A 20,271-nucleotide genomic window follows, 5' to 3' on the forward strand; every position below is an offset into this window, starting at 1 on the left:
TCGTTAACTTCTATTCAAACGAACTATTATGGTTGAGAGTTGAACGATTTAACGATAATCTGAACGATAATCGTCCGGTGGAATAGGGCCCTTAGTGTCCAGGAATATAATGAATTCAGATCTGTGATTACTTTTCATTGATGACGCATTGGTAACAGAATGTCCTTGGGTTGTGCTTAATGCAATTCCTTTTTTATTTTTATTTTTTTATTTAAATGTACTACTTAGTATCAATTTGCTGATAAATCCATCATTAACAACTTCTATTCTCTGACTATTCCAGGCACAGTCACAAGGGGCCATTACTTTTAAAATTATCCCCAGTATCAAAGATGAGTCACCAAACAACGACGGCAAGGTAATCCCTGCTTCTTATCTGTAGTATTCACAGTGCGCTTTAGGGGCCTATTATACGGGCAGATTTGGCCATTACTTGAAACACTCTTTTCGGCCAATTGTTCTGTGTAAAATTGACAGCGATCAGCTGAAGGCGGTGAAAACGCCCGATCCACCACTGATCGCATCTTTTGTGCAGCTTAAAAATTTAGCGATATCGGCCACATACCTTCCAGTCTAAGCAGGAAGATGTGTGGCCAATAGCAAAGGGAAACTGGCTGCATTTATCCGTGCTGTCAGTTTCCAGATCACACAAAGAGTTCATACATACCTAGGGCACTGCTGTGTGATCCGGCACTGTCAGCTCAGGTCATGCTCTCCCACCGGTATGTCTTTAGGCCACTGCCTCGCCTCCTCTGGCTGTCAACCATTCAGGAGAAGGTGGTGCAGCGAGCGGAGAGCGGGGAGGGAGCTGACAGTGCCGGATCACACAGCAGTGCACTATGTAAGTATGCACTGCCTGTGCAACCTGAAAACGAACAGTACGGATATATACATATCTCTGCTTTCAGATTCCATTACTGCACGAACAGAGATGAGCGAACCGGGTTTGGGCTCGAGTCGATCCGAACCCGAATGTTCGGTATTTGATTAGCGGGGGCTGCTGAACTTTGATAAAGCTCTAAGGTTGTCTGGAATGCATGGATACAGCCAATGACTATATCCATGTTTTCCACATAGCCTTAGAGCTTTATCCAACTTCAGCAGCCACCGCTAATCAAATACCGAAAGTTTGGGTTCAGATCGACTCGAGTATGCTCGAGGTTCGCTCATCTCTATGCACAAACAATGCAAGGACCATGCGTGAGTCCCAACCATGCAAACAAAAGGGGTACTCCAACTTAAATGAACTCATCCACAGGATAAGGGATAAGTGTGAGATAGATTTTTGGCCTCCCCCATGATCTCCAGAACGGGGAGCCTGATTCCTCTGTTTTAAATGCTCTAGTTATTGTGATGGCTGAATTCAACCTTCAGCAGCTCCAGAGAGCTAATAGAATACCAGCCAGTGTGCCAACCTGCTCATCCATTCAAAGCAAAGGAGTCAGGGCACCGTTCTGGAAGTGGTGGTGGAGGCCTTCAATCGTTTTCATCCGGTGAGAAGTGTTGGGCTGAGTTCTTCTCTCCCTGCTCTCTGTGTATGTGATGAGATGGTCTAATAGACTTATATTAGGTTTCTATCTCAACAGGGAGAGAACACATTTGGCACGCGCTCAATTCTTACAACATGCTGAAAAGTTTTAAAGTTATAGTGCCCATATAAATCAGTGAGGCTGATAGAAAGTCATGGAACTTCTCTTTATGCAACTGACATGTTTTAGTTGCTGTATAAGGTTTCCTATAAGCACCTTGTGAAATGCATAGCCAACCACAAACCCGAATCCTGTTACGTGATAAGCTTTCGGCCGTGCAGTCGTTTTGGGCATCAGGTGTGCCGTGCTTGTTTTATCCATCTGCTCGCTTCCCTTCTCTTACAGATGTTTGTTAAAGCCCTCTTTGACTACTATCCTAATGAGGATAAAGCTATTCCTTGTAAAGAAGCCGGGCTTTCGTTCAGAAAGGGAGATATACTTCAGATCATGAGCCAGGATGATGCAACTTGGTGGCAGGCCAAACACGAAGGTGATGCCAATCCCAGAGCCGGATTGATCCCTTCAAAACAATTCCAGGAGAGGTTAGCTATGAAGTTCACTCTCTGTCTCTCTCTCTCATTTTTCTGCCTTGCATTGCTCTGCGTCTCACCATATTGTCAGTAGCTTACCACCGTACATTCACAACCATCAGGGGTCACGACCGTCCCAAATTGAACTTAAAAAACCCTTTTTAGCAAATATTTCAGACTTCCTCGCCTGTCTGGCCAAAAAAAGAATAATGACAGAAAACGATAGGACTAGTTCTGGTCCAGATTGGAATAAGACCATATGGAAAATAGCACATCAGTATCACAATCTCCATTGATGTACTCTACAGGAATAAGTATTGTAACATTTTTTGGACCGGTTACAGAAAGTACAAAAAAAAAAAAACTGCTTTGTGCTGCTGGTTTTATTTTTGCCGAAGCCTGGATAGATTAGATGGCGATTTTCGATTTTTTTTTTATTTTTTTTATTTTTTTTATATTTCTGTTCCAATAGTCTTTACAAAGTAAAAATGGAGAACAAAATACCAGGGCAGATGCAATATGTGTTTCATAAAGATCCCTAATCCTGTAATGGAGACGTTGCGTTTCATGGTTTCTCATGGACTTTCTCTTTCAACTTTAGGAGATTTGCACTAAGAAAACCTGTGGTGCTGACCCAGCCTCAGAAAGCCTCCAACAGAAAATCATGTAAGTGTCTACGTGGAATGAAAGAGAGGATATCACACGTGTTATTTCCTTGAAGTGACCTGGATGGTTTTTATATTGCGCTTGTTTCATCTGTCGAACAGGCACTTAACCTTTTATAGAATTGTAGGGATGATGTGTGTAAACCCCCAGATAGGCCTTCACCGCATACTTCAGCAATATAGTATGCGTGGCCTTTTATATCATATCCTGCCGTCTGTTCTGTATAGTAGTTACTATGGATAGTGCAGGGATACATTGCTGCAGGACAAGAATGTGCCGTCCTTATGGGAGACGTCCATCCGGTTCAGTAAAAGCATTACCTTCCTTTCGTATGCTAAGCTAACAAATTGGAGCTATTGAGTTATTGTTATTTTAGGTTCTGTGACATGACAAGCTCCATATGCTGTTGAATGCTTAGTATTCATTAGCCCTGAGTAGGGGTGCATTCTGCATCCGAAACCTGCCAGCGTCTTCAGAGGAGCTTTACGCCATTGCTCCTTCCTACAGTTTTACAGATTTTCACTTGCAGCTTAACGGCATGTTCACACTGAGTAAAACAGGTGGAATTCCATGTGGAGCCCCCGCCGCGTACTCCACTTGGAATCTTGCCTGCCTCGGTGTGTCAATGCAATGCCTCACTTTCCGCTCAAAGAATTGACATGTCATGTCAGTAGAGGCTCGCAAGGCATCGCATTGACACTTTCTTCCAGAAACTGCGCCACTCTTGCCCTCAGGTTGTGTCTGATATAATAATAATAATAATAATAATGCTTTTATCTGTATAGCGCACACAGATTCCACAGCACTTCACATAGTTTTTGCCAATTATTGCCCCCTGTCCCCAATAGGGCTCACAATCTAAATTCACCTATCTGTATTTTTTGGGTGTGGGAGGAAACCGGAGTACCCGGAGGAAACCCACGCAAACACAGAGAGGACATACAAACTCTTTGCAGATGTTGCGCTTGGTGGGATTTGAACCCAGGACCCCAGCGCTGCGCTACACTGCTAACCACTGAGCCACCATGTGGCCCCTGTGATATTTCAATTCAGCTCCATTAACTTCAGTGTAAATACAACAAACAAACTAAGGACAAGTGTCATGTTGCTTCTCGAAGAAAGTGGCCATTTTCATGAGAACCCCTTCTCTATGTCAGCTGTAATGGTACACAGGGAATGGGGTGGCCCAGATAGAGACGGTGAATGTACAGGTCCATAGAATCAAAGCTCAAGCATCAGTGGCTGATTCCTTTTGTCTAAAACACAGGTGTCAAACTCAGGCCTTCCAGTTGTTATAAAACTACAAGTCCCATCTTGCCTGGATAGCTACAGCTTTCTGGGCATGATGGGAATTGTAGTTCACACTGTCCCTTTAATGGATCTGTTTTTAAATGGTTACTTTTAGCGTACACAAAATAATGGTGAACCAAGCTTTTCTGTTTGCTAAGAAATATTTTTTTAAAAAAAGGATCCGTTTTGGTCCACTTTTTTCTATAATAAGTCAATGGAAAGTCAATGAGTCAATGGAAAAATGGATCCAAACAGATGCACACACCTGTAAACACCTAATAAAGCAGTAGTATGGAGACTATGGAGATCGCTCTTATGTTCATAGTCCACTTATGCATGTGTAGGGCATTGTTTTCCAGAGTAGTGTGATGTGATTATCAGAATTGCAGAACTGAATACTCTAGACACCTGGCCAGTGATAAAATAGTCAGGGAGGGGTGTACACTGTAAGGCTATGTTCACACTACATAAATTCCGTAGTAATCACTGCCGTTGTAACAGCGGCCATGATTTCTATTATACTTATGTAGTGCTACCTTCTAGCGGTGCCGCGAGAAACTGACATGTCAGTTTTCTGCGGCCACAGAAAACCCTGTCAGTTCACACAATGGAGCGAGTGGCTCCGGCCGCACACTCCATTGTGTGCAGTGAGGAATTCTGATGCGGGTGCGCATGGATGCACCTGCATCAGAATTCAGTGGCACTAAAGATCATCTGGCCAGTACTGCAGTTCTGGCCGGGATGATCTTTTCTGAGACTGGCGGTCCCGGAATGGCCTGTCTCATACAATGTGTGAACATGGCTTAATACCAGAACCCCTATTTATTTGGAGACCTCTATCTGGTGATTGCTGTTTATATAATCCCAGTCTTTGTAGAGTATTAGTGAGAATAGAGCAGCCAAGTCTTAAGACGTCCGTCACCGAGCTCCTTCCCCCGTCATCGGCTCCTCTTCTATAATTTAACACTTAAGAAAATAAAGTGCACATTCCTCCGAAGGAGCCTCCGCTCTGTGAGCAGCTTGCAACCTGTCAGATTCTGGATTCTGTTCCATCAGAGTAACACCCGATCCCGTCTATATTTATGTTATGTTATAAACAGGATTGATAGGTGGAGTACTTGTGTATTTGATGTACTCACCGACTCCCGGTCTTGGCTTCCAGAGCCTGTGCCTAATTTTTGGTGTGTTCAGTAGTTTTACCCTAATTCTGTAAATGTAATTGTGGAGAATGTATAGACAGAGATTCTCAGTTTGATTCCTGTAACTTACAGATGAGAAGATGTCATAATACAGGTGTCATATGGTAGGGTTGAAGTTTTGTCTGTTTGGTCTATGCCAGCCTTCTTCCAATGACAAGAAATAGACTTGGTACAGTAGGTGTATTTGGCATGTATTAAAGGACAACTCCCGCGGGACCCCAAAAAAAAAAAAAACACAGACACACACAGACACCATACTCACCATCTCTCCGGTGACGATCGCCACTCGATTCGCCCGCCGTCCGCCTCTCCGTCGCCGCCTTCCGCCATCCAGCGATGTCTCCAACTTCCGGGTCCAGGGGATGGAAAAGGCTGCCAGTGCGCTTGCGCACCGGCAGCCTTTTCATTGGCTGGAGCGCATCACATGGCTTCCAGCAAGCTCAGCCAATCAGGGCTGAGCAAGCTGGAAGCCATGTGATGCGCTCCAGCCAATGAAAAGGCTGCTGGTGCGCATGTGCACCAGCAGCCTTTTCATCCCCATTCACTTTGCATGAAGACGCCGAGGAGGAAGAAGACCCGGACCGCCCCTCGGCTCTGACGTCGTCGTCACCAGATGCCGCCCCGGAGAAGAGGACCGTGACGATCGTAATAGGTAATGTATACATTCCTTAACTTCCGGGGTGGGGGGTCGGGGGTCCGAAAGTGGGGGAAGGGGGCCAGGCCGGGTATTTAACCACATTACAAAGTTATATAACTTTGTAATGTGTGTTAAATGAGCAAAAAAAAATTTTTGTGGGAGTTGTCCTTTAACATTATAGGCTGTATTAACCTGTTACTCTTGGGGTTATATTTTATTGGCTCTGAATAACTTGGCCTTGACCTAGCATTAAGGTAGTGTTAGCCTTAAAGGAAAAGTCTGGCAATTTGAAACATTTTTCAGCCGACGGGGGGAACATAATATTAAAATTCACTTTTTCCTCGGCCGTAGCAGCAGTAAGTTGTCGCTCCAGGTCCCCTGCTGGGCTCCGGGATCTCCTGCTTTGCTGACATCACGACCCAGTTGATAGACTGCCCGCTCAGCCAGTCATTGACTGAGCGCATAATCCACTAGCCGAGACGTTTTCTCCCAAGTCGTGACGTCGTTGGAACTTGGGGGGAAAATGCCTTCCCGCGGGGGTCCTGAAGCCTGCGTATTGGCACTTCGCGGACAGGGGGAGAGGTAAGTAATGATTGTTTATTATGTTTTCCCTGCCCCTGCCAGCTGTGAACCTTTCAAATCGCTGGACTTCTCCTTTAAAGTGTCTGTCGTTTCAAAAAACTTTTGAGATGTCATAGAGACATGTCAAAAGTTTTCGTCTGGCCAGGTCTGACTGTTCAGACCTCTGCCGACCCGTGATCAGTTGGACCTATAATGGAGCTCTATGGAGCCTGACTAATAAATCTGACTAATTATGTGACACAGAGCTGGGAGAGGACCGCGCTTAGTGCAGTCTTCTCCCGGCTCTACTCCCAAACGGTATGGGTCTGAACACTCCGATCAAAACTTTTGACATGTCTCTATGACATGCCAAAATGTTTGTGAAACAACATTGACAGTGAGTACACTACAGTCCCACAGACGTGAGGCTGTAAATTATGTGGATTTTGGCCTGAAGTAGTTGTCGCCACATAAGATGTTCCAGTGAAATTGGTAAATATTTAGTTTGGTATTGTAGACATCTTTTACTATCGAGTTAATTTTGTGACTTGGCCAGTCAGGTTTGATTTGAAATATAATAAATGGCATGATTTTCTCTTATGTATCGGAATATAAGACCAACTTGAGTGGTTTAGACAAAAAAAAAAGTTCATTTTGATTTAAAGGGATCCTCTCAGCTCTTATGTCAGGAACATGTTGCTGAGCTGCAGTATGCTTGCCTTCTTACTCTTCCACCCATCCCTGCACTGTAAGATTGGTGTACAAGGCTTGGCTTCCAGCGCCAAGCCCTGTATGTGAAGTAGTCAAGACAAGAAGAGGTCATGGAGGGAGGAGGCATGCATGCTGCAGCCCAGCACATCCTTTATAATCCTCTAAGCATGATATAGAGTTTCCAATTAAACTTTCTGGATGCTCTAAGATTGTCATAGGGACCTGGACACAGTAGTGGGGGGAAGAGGATCAGGCAGGTGAGTATACATTTTTACTTCTTATTCTTTTTAAGAAGGCTTGAGCACTTTTAAAATGTTTTCACGTGCCAGAAAGCCCCTTTGATATCATTAGGGTATATTGAGGTTGGCCTTAACATTGCACAAGGCACATTACTGTCAGCTCACCTCCCTGTTCTGATCCTGCAGATCTATGCTGAGCAGAGAAAGAAAGAACTGTGCAGTCGGGCAGAACACTTTATGAGCATGCACAAAGCGGTCAGTAGAGTCTGGCACAACTTCCCGAATGTTATAAGACATACATTGGTTAAAGCACTTTGATTTCTCTTCCTGAGGATGGGGTCAGTAAACTTTCCCTCCTCAAGGATGGGGTCAATAGAGTCTCGAACTACACCCCACCCACCACCACTGACTATAAGATGTTCACGGGTTGGTTAGAACACCTTGGGGGAGATTTATCAAACATGGTGTAAAGTAGAGCTGGCTCAGTTGCCCCTAGCGACCAATCAGATTCCACCTTTCTTTCCTCACAGACTCTTTAGAAAATAAAAGGTGGAATCTGATTGGTTGCTAGGGGCAACTGAGCCAGTTTCACTTTACACTATGTTTGATAAATCTCCCCTCTTGAGTTCTCTCCCTGATTCACACAAATCATTTGTAAAAATCCTCTCAACAGCTTGGAAAAAAAAATCATTACTATAATTATTCATTGTGTCATTTCACATTTTGGCTCCTGACAAACTCATATTCAGCAGTCCAGTAAAACTTCTTAAAATGCGTGGGTGATTTTTGTTTTTGTTTTGTTAACATTTGGACTGTATGAAGGCCACAATGACAATACGCAGCGTTGATGGCTACCTTGCATGACTATGATGCCCGAGTTCCCAGCAGCTCCTTATATTCGCCTTTGGCCCCTTGCCCAGTAAACCTGGCACTCATACACACGTCTACAGAACATCTATACATACACACATACAAACACACAGAGCTAATTGTAGGATTAGAAGCCCCTGTATAAATAGTATAGGATGAGGAACCCCGTCTGCTCCCGGAGTGGTGACCTATGGACTCCTTGTCGCAGATTCCGAGCCTCGCACACGCGACCTCTATAGTATTCCTCTTATTATAATGAGTGATGAATGAAGGCTATTGTGCTTGCGTTACAAGACATGCGAGGTCTAATAAGGATAAAATAAGACTGATTTCATACACTTTATCTGGACAGCTGGTTTTGCTTTAAAGGAAGCTTATGTAAACCGATCTAAGTAACCACCCACTTAGGCTCCTTTCTTGCATCGCTAAACCGGCAGCTTACTTCAAACTGCAATGGCAATCTCCTTAATCTAAAATCATTGTGCCTATTTTAATTAGTGGTGGCAGTAATTTTGAAGCCTGTTTTTAACAATCCCCTGGAGATCTGGTCCAGAATTCAATTTCCACGGAGAGAAATTGGATTAAGGTGATTGCAGTACCACACAATGCAGTCATGCACCAGAGCTACGACCACTGTCGAATCATCAAGGGGCTGGCGCGAGGCCCCCTTTCCGCATTGCGAGCGCCCCTTCATCTGCACTTTATGAGAAACATATCTTGTTTGTTCATCCTTCCTCATAAGCGCGTCTCGAGTTACTGGACATGGAAAAATGATACAACTCCGATGGCTGGTTTTCTCCAATTAACAAAGCCTCCCGGAACACTTACCATATAAACGTTTTTACTGATAGTCCGCTCCCTATTTACAGGAACTTAAGCGCTTTCACATTTTCTTCTGCTAGTGCTTTTAACAGGCCCGCCGTTGTAGGGAATAGGATATGAGAAGGATGCTGTAACTGTGTATACACTGAATGCAAATGTTCTTGAGATGGTGGAAAATATATTAGCGTTGATCTTCCGGTGTGAAGAGATGTTAGCACATGCATGGCGGTGTAGCAGCAAGGGCAGCCATAGAACACCTAAACACTGGGGCATCGTGCTGTACTGCCCAGCATGCCCTTGCATCTTTTCAGTATTAGACATTAGCACAGTGATCCCCAACTTGCTTTTTGTCTCTCTATTTGGTTGCAAAACCTACAACTTTATTTTTTGCAAATGTTTGCAAGGATATGCGCAACTTGTGCATGTTTGGGTCCGTCCGAAGAAAGCTGCAGAAATTGGACGCAGCCCTAAGACTGCCTCAAAAACATGGATACAGCCATCAGCCATAGGTTGGACCCATGTTTTCTAGGACTCCCTGGGGCTTCATGCAATGTCTTCAGCCACTGCTAATCAAATGCTGCACGCTCAGGTTTGGACGGACCCAAACATGCTCGAGTTGCGCTCATCTCTAGTAATATATAAGAATCCCTGTCATCACTTTTATGCTGCCTGAACCATGAGTGTGATTGCTCGGCTTTTGAATACTGGTTGCTGAAGAAGTTGAATGCAGCCATAGGGGGGGCTGGATCCGGTTAGAGTATGTCAGCCACCGGTATTCTAATGGTGAGCAATCGCACCTGAGCGTGCTCAAGTCATGCTTATCTCTACTGCTTATACTTTGTGAATGGGCCCAGCTGCCAGGATACAGTTCTTAGAATGGTAACACCTTAAGCTTCATCATCTATTTCTTACCGCAATTTAATTAGTTAACTTCAGTATTCAGCATTGATTATTTTCTTAGTATATGGTTATAGTGGTTTAAGCTCCATTTTTCTGATATTGTGCTCCGTATTTCCTGCATTGATGTGAACTAATAAAAATATTCTGTTTGCAGCCACCACTAGAGGGAGCTGAGGAGGCTTTTGTATACTTTTTTGCTATCGAGTTTAATAAGGGGTGGCTGAATTCCATTTAGTTTTGTTCTCTTTATTTATAATTTATTTAAATCATTACGTACGTGTCTAATCCTACACGGCTGCCATTCTGAGGCTCTTTCGGTCCTCAGAGATAAGTATACAGGTAATGCTCAAGTTTCCCCATGTGGACGTTACAGATCGCTTCAATTTATACCTACAGACCAAGAGTTATAAGTAGCAAAAGTGGCACTGTCTGAATTGCACTCGCTTTAAACATATTGCTCATCCAACACATAGCAGGGTCTTCCAATACCCCAGCTATCATATCATCCATCTAAAGGGATAATTTCCGCATCTTCTATGAACGGTCTAAAGAACTCAAATTTTCATAAAAAGTTTAGGTTTAAGAGTTTCAGCTCTGGTGAACGTTTCTTGACTCTGATCCATGATGGTCAAGTCACGCACCCCCCCAACCTCATGGGGTCTTTTATTTCCGTGATACACCGGGATGTGGAGATGGGGCCCCCTCCTCTTTGTCTTCTCAGCAGCGGGCACAAGAACATTTACAAGTTCAAGATGGCAAGTCCATTTCTGGAGCCGAGCGGTGACGTCAGGCACCACCCGATCTCGCCGCGCCGAAACTAGATAGGATTTGTCTGTTTTCTTAATACACTGTTCATTCCGTGCATTTAAAATCTGTATCTCTTTCTTTTTGGCTCTTCTAAGATGAGGAAACTGTTGAGTATGGTAGGTGGATGTGCTCTTTTTTTTTTTTTTTTCCGTGAACAATTGTTACATTTTCTTTCTTCCCCGCTTATATTTTCAGCACATTTAATCATTTCCTTTCTTTCTTTCTTTTTTTTTTCCCCCCATCTCTTTTTGCTTCTCAGAGGAAATTGAAGGTACATGTACAAACGTTTCTTTGCTTTGCCAAATAACTTTATTTAGGCAACATGTGTTCGGAGTTTATGTAGCCACAAGTAGACTTTTCCATATTTCCTTTACTACAGTAAGCAACATTGTGCAACTTTCATGTTTATATCTTGGTTTATACAGTGATGTAGTTCCATAAAGTTTCATTTTTTTTTTTGTTTGTAACTTGTTGAGTTATTGTGTTACTCCCGTGGTTTCCTCTTGTTGTACTCTAGTGTGTGTGCTTTGTGTGTAGCAGGAATTAAAGAGAACTCGTCACCTCCACACTATGGTGACTGTCCGCTTGTGCGTTGTGTTACAGTCATCTCTAGGTTGACCGTACATGCGTACAATATGGCTGTCATCATTGTGTTAAGATGACGGGTCTCTTTAATTTGGTAGCTTACTATGCTTTATTCTTTACAGTCATGGCTGGGAAATCCAACAAGGAATTATTTTACTTTGACGTATATAAAACTTTACTAAAGTCTTTTATACCATTACTATCCAAAATGGCAAGACAACCACTCGAAATCTGTCATTGCCCGACATACAATATCATTATATTTCTATACGATAATGGGAAAATATACTATATTAATCCACTATACAATACCAAATGTAAACACTACATCTCCCACAATGCAGTGAATCAGAGTACAATAGGCACAGACACATCAGGAGATACATGTAAGGCAATACTACCAAAAGCTTCGGGAATATAAGGTATGGTGTGAATCATGGTCGCTATAAGACTCTAAGGAGGCTTCGATGGTGACGAAAGGATACACCTTACTCTATTGCTAACGCTTTGGCTGTCCAGGCATGATGGGAATTGTAGTTTTGCAACAGCTGGAGGGCCGAAGGTCTCCCATCCCTGCTCTATTGTATGGATGTCAATCAGCCCTGATTCCCTAGTATTATGCACAGTAGGGTCTGCTAAGTATATTTATATATGTCACCGCTTTAAAGGGCTTATCTGGTATTAGAAAAAGCGTTGCTGCTTTCTTCCAAAAATAGCACCACACCTGTTCTCAGGTTATGGTTGGTATTACAGCTCAGTTCCATTTTAGCCAAGCTGAGCTGCAATACCACACACAAACTGAGGACAAGAGTGGGGCTGTTTTTTGGAAGGAGGTAGCTATGTTTTTCTAGGACTGGATAACCTTCTTTAATGCTATACATTAGAGAGGTATAGGTCAGGATTGTTCCTTTACACATACAATAGACTTATACAGCAGATACAAGCCACCGTATAGCCGTACGGAGGCATATCCCATCCATTGGATGCAGTATAGTAGCCCACTGTGTAGTCAAACACAGCCCAGCGCATACCATTACAATGGAGGCCAAAAGGACACTCTCTTGGCCTCTGTTGACACAATGGGAATAGGCCTATAGGGTATATTTTACATATACAATTGAGCTCTCCCAGTTCATACAATGAAGATGTTTGCTGAGTATAGCCATAGGTGTATACAGATAGAAAGATAAATGGAATTAAGCCCCACTCTATTGGAGCCCCAGGCAGTTGCCTACGTGACCTACAGTATTCCTTGCATTGACTATATACTATCTTATTTAAAATACTGAAATTATTAGCAGCCATAGCGGTAAATTTTCTACTTGGTCTGCCATGACTAGTAAAGCATAAAGCACTTCCCCGGCTTTTTGTGCGTATTTTTTTTTTTTTTTTACAGCTTTCAATTTGGATTTCAGTTTGACAGATGTAATAAAACCATATGTGTGGCTGATTGTTATACAATGTATAGGAGCTACCCCAGAAGAATGGAAAACATCTCACGTAGCTCAAGTGTTCTATAAAAACGAGTGCAGGAAAAACAGGGATTAGTATGATTTATAGAGAATGCACATTAAGAAACACTCGGACCTTCAGACATCCTTCCCGGCGTGTTCATCTCACATCCTGGAAAGTGACAGCAGCGTAATGAGCATTGCACCCCCCGACCGGGAGGACGCGGGGGGCTTGTCAGATTGCACCAGATTAATTATAATTCATTCTAAATGGCAATATACACTACAGATTATTGAAGAGCTCATGTGTTGTATTCTCCTTCCTTCAGGTCACAGTGTTTGCAGCTCTTATAGTATGTAAAATCTTAAAGCGGAGACCTCCACCTACCTTGTGTTGACCCAACACACTCAACTACAATTTGGAATGGATCGCTAGGGAAAGGGGGCATTTAGGACCACCTAAGGGGTTCCACGCAAGACAACCCAGTGAGGAGTTATTCTGGTGATCCAAAATTAGAAAAAAAAGTTAAAGGAGAAGTCCGGCCACTTATCTCTCCCCGTGCCTGCGGCATTTTCCCTCAAGTTGTAATGACATCGCGACTCGGAGGGAAATGCCTGTCCCGGCTGATGGACAACCCGCTCAGCCTATCAGTGACTGGAGCAGTGTTCCACCCCAGTCACTGCCTGGCTGAGCGGACAGTCCATCAGCCGTGTGTGCAGCGCTGGAGATCCCAGGGCCCGGCAGGGGTTCCGAGGTTGGGCACGGGGAGAAGTAAGTTTGTACTTGTTATTCAATTTCCCCCTGCCGGTTGCCGGATTTTCAAAATCCCTTGACTTCTCCTTTAACTCGTTTTAACCTGCTCAACTGGTTGCTAGTCATCAGTATTGTCCCATGTTCACTTGATGGATGCTGAGCTATAATACCAGCTTATGAACAATAGTGGAGCTGTTCCTCACTAGAGATGATCGAACAGGGCCGAGGTTCAGGTTCGTACGAACCCAAACCATCAGTATTTGACTCCCGCTGCCTTCCCGTTCCATGGGGAAGGTCGAGACAGCCCGAGTACTGCCTGGAAAACAGGGATACAACTTAGGTAATAGGCTGTATCCCTGTTTTCCAGGCGGTACTTGGGCTGTCTCGGGTTGGGCTGGCAGCGGGAGTTGAATGCCCATGTTTCAAACTCGTGCGAACCTGATCCTCGGCCCTGTTCGATCATCTCTATTCCTCACTCTCTAATACATTGCGGTGTCTTTCTTGCATTAGATGAGCCAGACTCCAGCATGTGCTATCGTTCAACTACAGAATACTGGTGGCTGAAGAAGTTGGATGCAGCCCTAGGAAGTCTTGGAAATCATAGCTATGGCCTATGTCTGTATCCATGTTTGTCAGGACTCCCTAGGGCTGCATCCAACTTCTTTAGCCACTGGTATTTAAATGCCGAATGATCGGACATGAGCATACCAGAGTCTGGCTCATCTCTAATTACATTACATTGAAGACCTTGAGCCTGCAAGGAATCATAACGCTGAAATGTGCCGATTTGTGAATGCAGCTCTGGAGTATATTACCAGCTTTGAGATATTGTTCGTACTAGATGATTAAATATGTATATACATGTATTATAAAAGCTACTTAAGATACTACTAAAAGTCATTAATGTTAGTACAGCATTGCCTATAACAATGCTATACCATTACATGCTCACAAATTCTATTATATGGATTATTCCTAATATATACCTCCATGATGTGTCTCTATACATTAGTATATATTGGTTATTGACTTCTTACCGAACATTATACGCTCTATGGTTAGAATAGCTTAGTTGTAGTAGAGGCTTTCCTATGTATTTCTACATGCCACCTATTAAAGGGATAGTTCAGCAAAAAAAAACTTCTTTCAAATCAAATGGTGCCAGAAATTTGTATTTAACTTCTATTAAAAAAATCTCAAGTCTTCCAGTACTTATTAGCTGCGGTATGTCTTGCAGGAAGTGATGTATTCTTTCCAGTCTGATACAGTGCTCCCTGCTGCCACCTCTGTCCATGTCAGGAACTGTCCAGAGCAGGCGCAAATCCCCATAGAAAACCTCTCCTGCTCTCCAGATTGGAACCATAGACTGTTATAGAGTGATAAAAGTGAGACTCATGCATGGAAGCCTAAGGAGGTCTGCACTGAGATCTATACTAGATGCAGTTTTATCCACTTACTAGTTACAGGTTTGTCACCTCCTTATACAAACAAGAATGTTCGGTGGCAAACCGATATCTCAACAATAATGGGTCATTAAAACATACCGTAGTCCTGTATAAAACAAACCTGCATAACGTTTCACTTATAGAGCGGTTCAGCTTAATGTATGACCAGAAAACCCCTTTATTGCTGTGTTACATTTCCATAGATGTGCATTAAAAGTCGAAATCCAATCAGGCTCTTCCAATACGAACATTCCTCAGGCCGACATTCATCCCTGGCAATGTTTTACTAGGCTACAGTATGTATTGAAATACTTAGCAGGTCATACTGTAATACGAAAGTCAACCATAAACGTGACCAAAGAAAAATAAATCCCATACAGTCTAAATATGCAACCGAAAGAAAAGAACAGCGAAGGAGACCCTGGATAGAGAGAAATAACACAGGCTTGAAAAACAAAAGTAACCTCAATTCACTTTAAGGGCTGAGGTCATGCTTGTTCTAAACAATGAAGGAGATCGCTTCCTCCCAGCGATTCTGGTAACCGTGCACTTGTCTTAATGTCAGAAAATTGCTTTTCTGTTTGTTCATTTGCGTAATGAATCCCTTTTATGTGCAAGTTCCTGGAAAACGTTGTTTCTGGCACAGTCATGGATGCGGATGGTTTTTTGCGAAGCTCTACTATGGATCTGCTATTCAGAAAATATTAGAAAAATTGTTGTCTGGTCTTAAAACCAGTTTCCATATACACTGAGGGGGATCTGAGTTAGTAGAGTAGGGTCCCCTGTTCAGGATTCTCATCGATTCCTCTGTATCTTGGGCTACATAGAGCACCTGTGGCTGCCCTGGACCCTGAATGTTCATGGTTTGATGAAAGGGATGTTCTTATCAAATGTTACCTTCTATATAGGATACAGGCTAATAGATGGATTGCTGGGGGTCTGGAATAATCCCTAGAACAAAGGACAAATGTCTTCCAAATGAGTGAAGCAGCAGGACACGTGCCTTGTAGAGATAAGCGTGACCAGTGCGTTTGACATGTGAATACTGTTGGGTGAAGAAGGTGAATGTATGATCTATGGCTGTATCCATTTTTTTCCAAGACTCCCTTGGGCTGCATCCAACTTCTTCAGCCACTGGTAATCAAATGCCGAAAGATCGGACTCGAGCATGATCGAGTTGCGCTCATCTCTAATTCCCAGCCAGCTTGGCACTCTCTAAACACTGCCAAGCGCTAACGTCCTCTACAGATTATAGCTGACCACTGAGGGACCCAGTAGCAGGATGCCAAGTAATTATTCTGGCGTCAGGGTTCCTTATATCAAAAACAAATCCCAAAGCTGTACCCCCATAAAGAGGTTATCCCAAGATTATGAGCAAATTGGAGAGTGTCCAAATACGCTGCAACCATGGATCGAGAGATCATGGATCACTTGTCCCCTGAGTGAACAGAGTTGAACGTGCTAGGCCACAACACTATTACTACTTTGTTCTGCACCTTTCATGAGACTTCCTAACATTGCTTAGAACTGGACTAGGCTATGTTCTGAGGTCCATCAATTTGTGGGACAATTCACATTCATTCTCATGATCAGTTGGGGTCCTAGCAGTCATATTCCCACCGATTAGCAAGTTTTCCCTATTGACTATAGAATTGATGGCCTTTCCATAGTAGAGGTGGGATTCTGGGATATTATGATTAACAAGAAATTATAGTTTAAAAAAAAAAAAAAAAAGCTGCTTGGAGGATCAGTCAGCTCGATACATACTGCAGTTTGTGCCCCCTTCTGCTTTCCATCTTGAAATGGCCCCACAGCCAACTAGAGTAATTTTAGTGTTATAGTTTCACTGAAAAGTTTCTATTTAAGTGGGTTGGACAGACCTTTTTTGTTATGGTCAAGTTGATTAGCAGAGCAGTCAGCTGTAGGGATGGTGTTCGCTTTTCCTGCAGAGCCACCACAGGAGAAATTAAGCATTACACAATTAGTTTTTAAATTAACGGACTGTCCATATAATTCTTGAATATGCTTGGTGGTCCAGAGCACAGACCTAGCGAGCTTTGTAACCACCCCGTGCCAAGATGGGGATCCCCTCTATTAACTCAGAATTCCCTAACTTGGGTATCTCTCTACCAGACAACTTAAAGGGGCTGTCCGGCATAAAATTGTCAATGCTGCGGGGTACACAAAAGTGTGGTATACTTACCTGTCCTGCTTCGCCACTGCCGGTTCTCAGGCCACTCGCTCTTCACCGCTATCATCAGTTTGACAACATCCGATGACGTGATGTTTCCACAGTTCCATCTTGGATTTATACTTTATGCCAGACAACCCCTTTAAACCTGCCAATATATAAAGTGACTTCTATAGAAGGATCTGCACTTTCTTTTACTATTGTGTGTTCAGTCTCCTAATATTTTCTGAAGAAGTAGCTCCCAAAGTGAAGTCTCTCTACTAGTTAAGGCCAGCAGCATTTTATGGACAAGCTATTTGATACAACCTTTCCATTTGCTTGAGAATATTGGCAACACTGAGGCGTGAGACACTTTGGGCCTCGTGTCTCCAGTAAATTGAACGGATGTGTCTTGGTCAAGTCTGTAAAAGGGCAAAAATATCATAACAAAAAGCTGCAAATGGAATGACCCCAAGTGTGGCTGTGCGCTCTCGGCTGACACTGTCCAGATTTACTGATGGCTCTCTCTCTCCTACATACCAGAGTCGTCTTTAATAGCATCGCCTGAAGTTCTAAGTCTTGGCAGCGAGATTCTTTAAGCGCGATACAATTGCACGTTGGGAATTCTTACCCTGATCACAAACAGAAAACCAGATTTTCTGCGGGTGTTTTGTATGTCATGCTTTATGTCCTTCAAAATGTCATTATTTTGAGTAACTTTTCTTTTGCACTTGTGGCTGGCCATCTAACTGTTCTGCTTTATTTCTTGGCTTTGGTCTGTGCGCTTTTATACCTCATCCAGAAGATGCAGAGTTTGCCGCTCATAACACTGGAACCTATCTAGGTGAGCAACTGGACGAAACAGATTTTTCTTTCTTACTTTCCCATCATTAAAATCCTCTTTTGGTCTCTGTCTTTTGTTCTCTCCTCTGTTTTTTTTTTCTTTTCCCTTCTCATTTCGCAATACTTTAGGAGCTGACGGGAGAGAGAAAGGTAGGACCGGTGGTGGTTCACGGCGTCCTGTCGTGTCCTGTCTAATGTTAGGACCATCACATTTCATGCCAGTCACATGTCCTGCAGTTTCTCAGAGGATTAGACTTTGTGAATGAGTGTAATCAATATGTTATACTATGTTTGCCTTGAAGTAGTTAATATTTAACATTACTTGTGTCTTTGTCACAAAAAATCTAAATGAATTAGGCATTAAAGAGTACCGGTTATTAAAAAATAACTTTTGACGTGTTATCAGGCATTTTGATCACTGCTGAGACCTGCTGTGATCAGGAGTAGAGATGAGCGGACTTTTCAAATTTCTGGTTCGTGAGAACCAGAACGATCGGCGTCAGATTCCCGCTGTCTGTTCGCTCCCTGCAGCGGGTGGATACCTCCTAAGGAACGCCTGGAAAACTGGGATACAGCCATTGGCATTGGCTGTATCCCAGTTTTCCAGGCGTTCCTTAGGAGGTATCCACCTGCTGCACGGAGCGAGCAGACAGTGGGAATCTGACGCCGATCATTCTGGTTCTCGCGTACCAGAAATCCGAAAGGTCCGCTCATCTCTAATCAGGAGATTTAGCCGTGGAGAGAGCACGACAGCAATGCTATCTGCTTTCCGGCTGTATTTCCTAATTCTGACAGTGTTAGTCTATGAGGCTACATTAGGAATTACAAATGGTCGGCACATCCACTAGGTGCGGTGCACGTGGATAGTAGACCTAGCAATCTCCAAACGCCAAAACGTGTCCTGTGGAAATACTATCCATTTATGGAATAAAAAAGAATACTGCATTGAAAACGCGACCGCCGGGAATTTGTTCTATTCATGAGGCTACATTGTCAGAATCAGCGAGCAATCGGCTCTCTCTCCCCGGCTGTATCTCCTGATCACAGCGGGTCTCAGCAGTGAGACTCGATGTGATCAATATGCCTGATGACATGTCAAAATTTTTTTCAATGACAGCGACTCTTTAAGGGAAAATATTAAGTGCCGTTCTGCAAGTCAAGAATGCCATATACACTAATGCCTTTAGTGCTACATTGAGTGGATTGTCCTTCTTTTCCTATGTTGACCTTATGCTTTACAGTCTACTTGGTTTAACATTATTACATCCTTAGGTACTGAGGGATCTTAGTATTGCGGTATTATTCTTAAAGGGGTTACCCAGCCTTCTTCGGCTAGGCCATTAAAGGGGTTACCCAGCCTTCGTCGGCTAGGCCATTAAAGGGGTTATCCAGCGCTCCAAATACATAGCCACTTTTCCCCCTCTCTTGTCTCTAGTTCAGGTGCGGTTTGCAATTAAGCTCCATTTACTTCAATGGAACTGAGTTTGAAACTCCACTCGATCTGGAGAAGAGAAGGGGAAAAGTGGCCATGTTTTTGGAGCTCTGGATAACCCCTTTAATCTTAGGCCTTCTGTGTTTGGCTCTGTAGTGCGTGTTGCTTCATTGCAGATGGTCCATGGATGACACTACGTTCACATTTTAAGGGGCCTAAAAGCCTATAGCAGCCACGGTTCTGTGCATTGACCAGTAGACTATAACAGGACCTCTACTTTCCATAGTTGCTGATTGAAAGTTGCCTTAGATCAGGGAAGGGGGAACTTGTGGTCCTCTAGCTATGGCAAAACATCATGCCTGGACAGCAAAAGCTTTGGCTTTGGCTGTCCAGGAATGAAGGGAATTGTAGTTTTGCAACAGCTGGAGAGCTGTAGGTTCCCCTTCCTGCATGAGGCCCATCTCTAAGGACTGGCGCAGGTTGTTCAAGTGTATACGGGCAATCCTGCTGTTCTTTGCACTGGTTTTAAAAATTATCCAACCCCCAGCACCTCCTTAAATCGAATATTAATGGTCTATCCAAAGAATAGGCAATCAATTTTTACAGGTAGGGACACCCCTTTAATAACCATGTTTGAATACCACTTAAAAAATAAATCAAAACCTCTGTGCTGTTTATACTCTTACTATAGATCTTTATTGTGGTCCATGTTTTGTTTGCCAAGCATTGTGTTCACTGCCATACTCTGTTGTTGGCTGATATCCAAAAAAGTTGGGTCATTGATATGCAACATACTTGATCCCTCTCTTTCCACTGTACTTATTAGATGG

The 20,271-nt window shown here is 43.3% G+C and overlaps 1 protein-coding gene across 7 annotated transcripts in view; it reads left to right on the top strand.

Moving 5' to 3' along the window:
• Nucleotides 1-20,271, top strand: part of MPP7 (MAGUK p55 scaffold protein 7) — a 260,619-nt gene that overhangs the window by 174,112 nt on the left and 66,236 nt on the right. For 6 of the 7 annotated variants that reach the window (XM_069959010.1, XM_069959013.1, XM_069959009.1 and 3 more), the window contains 4 exons: nt 284-358; nt 1,875-2,071; nt 2,661-2,725; nt 17,972-18,010. In XM_069959010.1, coding sequence (XP_069815111.1) covers nt 284-358; nt 1,875-2,071; nt 2,661-2,725; nt 17,972-18,010 — 376 coding nt within the window. The remainder of the gene's footprint in view (nt 1-283; nt 359-1,874; nt 2,072-2,660; nt 2,726-17,971; nt 18,011-20,271) is intronic. The other variant, XM_069959008.1, reaches the window with a different exon arrangement.

Source organism: Dendropsophus ebraccatus, chromosome 2 (genome assembly GCF_027789765.1).
Source record: "Dendropsophus ebraccatus isolate aDenEbr1 chromosome 2, aDenEbr1.pat, whole genome shotgun sequence".
Classification (NCBI taxonomy): Eukaryota; Metazoa; Chordata; class Amphibia; order Anura; family Hylidae; genus Dendropsophus; species Dendropsophus ebraccatus.